This window comes from Eimeria tenella, genomic scaffold, assembly GCF_000499545.2.
Source record: "Eimeria tenella Houghton genomic scaffold, Eth_scaff32, whole genome shotgun sequence".
Taxonomy (NCBI): domain Eukaryota; phylum Apicomplexa; class Conoidasida; order Eucoccidiorida; family Eimeriidae; genus Eimeria; species Eimeria tenella.
Genome location: NW_013543049.1, coordinates 321,077 through 326,309, shown reverse-complemented (window position 1 = coordinate 326,309; position 5,233 = coordinate 321,077). Strand labels below are relative to the sequence as shown.

The following is a 5,233-nucleotide window of genomic DNA, read 5'->3' as shown; positions in this document are numbered from 1 at the left end:
CCTTCCTCCGGCTGCCCCCCCCGCCGTTGCTGCTGCTGCGGCGTCAGCAGCGCCGCCGCCAGCAGCAGCAACAGCAGCACGAGCCGCAGGCGTCTGCTGCTGCTGCTGCTTGTAGGCTGCAAGCCTGCGCTGCAGCTGGTGAGCAGCTTCGTCAGCAGCAGCAGCAGCAGCACCCAGCTGCCCACAAACTCTAAAGACAAAATGTTCTTGTAAGAAAGTTCCTGCATGCACAATTTGCTGCACCAGCTCCTCGCGCTGCTGCAGCCCGTCCGTCCGCAGCACAAAGTCCGCCGGGGATGTGGTCGCGCCGCTGCAGCAGCAGCAGCAGCAGCAGCAGCAGGGGAAAGAGCTGCGTCAGGAGAGGCCGGAGAGTGCGCAGCAGCAGCAGCAGCAGCAGCTGGGGCGGTGGCGCCACCGGAGGCGCAGCAGCAGCTGCTGCTGCACCACCCCAACCCCGAAACCCCCAGCAGCAGCAGCAGCAGCAGCAGCAGCAGCAGCAGCAGCAGCCTCACTGCAGCTTGAGGAAGCAGGAGAAAAGGGCACCCAGGGACTGCAGCAGCGCCGATGCTGCAGTGGAGCCCAGCAGCAAGTACACGCAGTGCAGCAAACCGCCGCTGCTGCTGCCAAACTGGTTTTTGTCAAAGACCCCCTGCAGCAGCTCAGACTCCCTACAGCGGCAGCAGCAGCAGCAGCAGCAGCAGCAGCAGATGCGTCTGCTGCTCTTTCCCCGTGCAGCACGCTGCTGCGGCTGCGCAGCAAATCCTGCGTTTCTTTTTCCTTTCATTTATATATTTATTTATTTATATTTATATTTATATTTATTTACTTGTTTGTTTGTTTATTATCTATTCATTTATTTATTTATTTACTTTATTACAACTGTGCTTTCCTCTGTGTCTCCGTCTTCTACACCCCCCCAGGCGTCTCCTGGCGTTTTGGCTTTTGCTTCCAAATTAATTCCTTTATACCCTTTCAAAGCTTCTTCTAATCTTTTGCTGCTGCTGCTGCTGCTGCTGGTGCGGGGGGGAGCAGCAGCAGCAGCAGTCACGTGGCGCAGGCGGGTGCGGGCAAAGCCGTCCACCAGGGTTTTCAGGATTGTTGTGATGACCTGTGGGTAAAACCACAAATTAGGGTTTAGGCTTTAGGGTTTAGAGTTTGGTCTGTAATAAAAAGAGAAAAACAAAAACAAAAATAAAAGAACTAAAAAGAAATAATTAAAGTGAACAAAGCGCATTAAAGACTGGGTAATAAGGCCAATTAAAAGTAAATTGAGAAAATAAAAATATATTAAGACAAATTAAAATAAATAAAATAAAATAAAAATAAATTAAAAGCAAATAAAAATAAATAAAGGTAAAAAAAGTAAACGAAGTAAATCAAATAAACAGAAGTAAATAAAAACAACTCGACGAAAAAAATAAAAGAAATTAAAACGAATAAAAACAAATAAAAACAAATGAGTAAATAAAATAATAAAGCTAATAAAACAAATAAAAGTAAGTGGAACAAATAAAAATTAATAAAATACATAAAAATAAAACAAAAATAAATCGACTAAATGTAATTAAATGAAATAAATAAAATTAAATTAAAACAAAAGTAAATGCTAAATGGCAAAGGACACTTGCCAGCTGGCATTTGCAAATAGAGAAAAATGTTTTTGTTATGACTAATTTTGAGTTAGTTGATTTATTAATTAATTAATTATTTATTTATTTATCATTTATTATTTATTTATTTATTTATTTAAATAAATAAATAAATAAATAAATAAATCCAAACCTGTTTGCCAGTCCAGAGCCTCCGGGGCCAGAGGACTGCGGGGGTGAGCAGAGCGATGCCTTCCGGGGTGGAACTGGGGCCATTTTTGCCGTTTTTGGGGTTAAAATTTGAAATGATTTTCGATTTTTTATTTAAATTTGAATTTAAATTGCAATTTAAATCCAAATCCACCGAAAAAGCCTCTTCGAGCTCTTTCGAGCGGTCCAGGGTGATCCGCACGCAGGTGTCGTGACACCCCAAGTACCGCTCCAAACCCGCATACACCTGAAATTTCAAAATGCAAAACTCCATTTGTCCTGTTTTTGTCCTCAGTTCTTTTATTATTCATTTTAATTGTTTTTAATTGCATTTTTAAAGAAGTTTCAAACTTTTCAGCTTTTTTCCGCAAGACAAACGCCTCAGCTGCTGCTGCCAGGCCAGGGGAAGTACAGCAGCAGCAACAAACGAACTCAACTGAATACAAACTACATGAAATCCAATTTATTTATTTGTCTATTTATTCATTTATTTATTTATGAATAAATATAAAGTCTACAGTTTAGGGTTTCGGGTTTAGGGTTTAGGGTTTGCTGTCTGACGAAGCTGCTGAATTGCTGCGAATCGGGGAAGCCGGCGCGGCTGCGGTTCCGCGGCCAGGGTTTAGGGTTTAGGGTTTAGGGTTTGGGGCTGACGAGGGTGCTGAATTGCTGCAAGTCGAAGAAGCTGTCGCGGCTAGTCAGCAAAACCCCCGCAAGACAATAGTCTTGAATTAAACCCCTCACGAGATCTCCATTTTTGGGAACTGTGAATTGGCTGTCAGCATTTAATATCAAACGGCCCTCAGAACGAGACACAGGGTCCTGCAGCAGCAGCAGCAGCAGCAGCAGCAGTAGCAGCAGCAGAAATGGGCTGCTGAGAGCTGACGCACAGAGATTTGCTGTTGCTGCTGCTGCTGCTCTATCTGCTGCTGCTGCCGCTGCTGTTCAATCTGTTGCTGTTGCAAGTGCTCTACCTGCTGCCGCCGCGCCACCTGCTGCTGCTGCTGCTGCTGCTGCTGCTGACCTGTGGGACGTGTAAGTTCATTTCGTCTCCGTCGAAGTCTGCATTGTAGCTGCTGCAGTTGACGAAGTTGATTCTGAAGACTCTCTCTGGGGCCTGGTCGCTTTTTGCTGCAGCAGCAGCAGCAGCAGGCTCCCCCTGCTGCTGCTGCTGCTGCTGCTGCTGCTGTTGCTGGCGCTTGTCGAGGAGCGCGCGGGTGACCTGTCTGTAGCTGCCGTCCTTCCTCTTGAGTCCTGCTTTTTCGAGAAAAGAATTAAAATTAAATTCGGAATTAAAAGGTTTATTTATTTTCACAAAATGTCCCATTAAGGACAAACGATGCAAAGACGGCTGCCGGTTCATCAGCACCAAGTCCCCGTCTCTCAGGTGTCTGTACACCCGAAAACTCCGACCCTCAGCAGCGCCAGCAGCAGCAGCAGACAGCAGCTTTGCTGCTTTCCCCGCGCGCGCTGCAGCAGACATGAACTCCAAGTTGTAGCTGCAGCAGCAGCAGCAGCAGCAGCAACAGCAGCACATTATGCCGCAACAAAGAGGTCCCTGGCAGTCCGCGGATGCGCCCACATCCAAAACCCTAAACCCTACACGCTAAACCCTAAACCCTCACAAGTTGCCTTGATCGTCTTCTAGGGCGAGGGCCCCCGGGTGTTTGAAAGGGCCATTAATGACCATTTGGCTCAAAGCAAAAGCATTAAAAGAAGTGGCAGCTTCGGGCACTGAGAGTTTCATTGCGAAGTCCAGAGGCACCGACACCTGCACGCGTAAACCCTAAACCCTAAACCCTAAACCCTAAACCCTAGGGGCCTCTTTGGGACCAGCAGACCGCCAGGCCCGCTGCACCTCCCTCCCCCCCAAACCCTAAACCCCAAACGCTGCCCCCCGAACCCCAAACCCTAAACCCTAAACCCGAAACCCTAGGGACCTCGTTGGGGGCGAGGAGCCCGTCGGGTGCGAGGACAGTGCGGGCTGCGTAGTTGACGCGTTTGCCCTGCATGCGTTGGCGAATAGCTCCTGCTTTTTTTTCCATCCATTGCCGAACTCCCGGAGGAGCAGCTTGTCTGAAAAAGGAAAAGAAGAGCTTCAGAAAGACGCAAAACCACCTTTTCAGCGTTTCAAACGAGTCCGAAAACCCTAAATTAGGGTTTAGGGTTTAGGGCGTAGGGTTTAGGGTTTAGGGTTTGCAGCCAGCGACACTTCGGCCAGCGCTCGCAGGTCCCCACCTCCCGAAACCTCGCCCTACAACTGACTCAGGACTATTCAGGGTTTAGGGTTTAGGGTTTAGGGTTCGGGGATTGGGGCTGGGGAGGTCCGGGGTGTACGTACAGCAGGCGCATGCATGCGCTTGGGGTGTACGTACACCTGGGGCGCGGGCTTACGGCTTTTCGGCTTTTGTGCTGTCCGTCATTTCATTTAATTTTAATTGAAGTTGCAGAGCATAAGTGCTGAGCCACTTGGCCCCCCCCACTGCGTGCTGCTCGACGAACTCCTGCAGCAGCTGCTGCTGCTCGGGCGCCAGGCGCAGCTGCTGCTGCTGCTGCTGCTGCTGCTGCTGCTGCTGCTGCTCGGGGGCCCCCATGAACAGCGCCGCCCACTGCGAAGGGTCCTTGAGGGCCCCCAAGGGGTCCGGATGCCGCAGCACATTTAATGCAAATTTTAATTTTTCATTTAACTTCAAAATGTCCTGCAGCTGCTGCGTCCGGGGGTGCAGCAGCTGCCGCCCTGCTGCTGCTTCGCGGCCCCCAAACCCTTTTGCTGCTGCTGCTGCTGGCGGCGGCCGAAAACGATTTGCTGCCACAGCCACCACCTGCTGGAAAAACACCGACGGGCCCAGACGCACAGCTGCAGCAGCAGCAGCAGCAGCAGCAGCAGCAAGTTGGTCGGCCGGTTCAACAGTAAACGCCGTACAACACCAATGCACAGAACAAATTAAAGCTGCTGCTGCCAGGCACCATAAAGCAATACTTACACCAACAGCAGCAACAGCAGCAGCAGCAGCAGCAGCAGCAGCACGACCGCCGCGAACACCAGCATGAGCGCAAGGCAAGAAAGCAGCGGCGGCTGCAGCAGCAGCACCAAAAAACAGCAACGGCACGCGCCAGAACAATAGCAGCAGCAGCAGCGGCAGCACACGCGACAGCAGCAGCAGCAGCAGCAGCAGCAGCAGCTTACTCATGGGGAATAAGTAAGCCAGCAGCAATCTGTCTTCGTCGTGGCTGAAAAGAGACTGCAGCAGCGGATACAGCTGAAAGCCCTGCAGCTCCACAGAGCCAATAGCCTTCCCAGTGCGACCTGCAGCAGCAGCAGCAGCAGCAGCAGCAGCAGTAGCAGCAGCAGCAGCAGCAGCAGCAGTAGTACTAGTACTAAACAGAAGGAACACGCAGCGCTTTGGCCGCAGGCCAGTAAACCCCCCATAAGG

The 5,233-nt window shown here is 50.3% G+C and overlaps 1 protein-coding gene across 1 annotated transcript in view; it reads right to left on the bottom strand.

The window, feature by feature from the left end:
- Positions 1-508: 508 nt before the first annotated feature.
- ETH_00006285 (DNA-directed rna polymerase I largest subunit, putative) overlaps positions 509-5,233 on the bottom strand; it is a gene marked incomplete at both ends in the record, with an annotated part of 6,266 nt that continues 1,541 nt past the window's right edge. The window contains 9 exons of the mRNA XM_013376192.1: positions 509-668; positions 870-1,108; positions 1,783-2,046; positions 2,454-2,621; positions 2,824-3,298; positions 3,425-3,570; positions 3,740-3,875; positions 4,194-4,656; positions 4,987-5,092. Coding sequence (XP_013231646.1) covers positions 509-668; positions 870-1,108; positions 1,783-2,046; positions 2,454-2,621; positions 2,824-3,298; positions 3,425-3,570; positions 3,740-3,875; positions 4,194-4,656; positions 4,987-5,092 — 2,157 coding nt within the window. The remainder of the gene's footprint in view (positions 669-869; positions 1,109-1,782; positions 2,047-2,453; positions 2,622-2,823; positions 3,299-3,424; positions 3,571-3,739; positions 3,876-4,193; positions 4,657-4,986; positions 5,093-5,233) is intronic.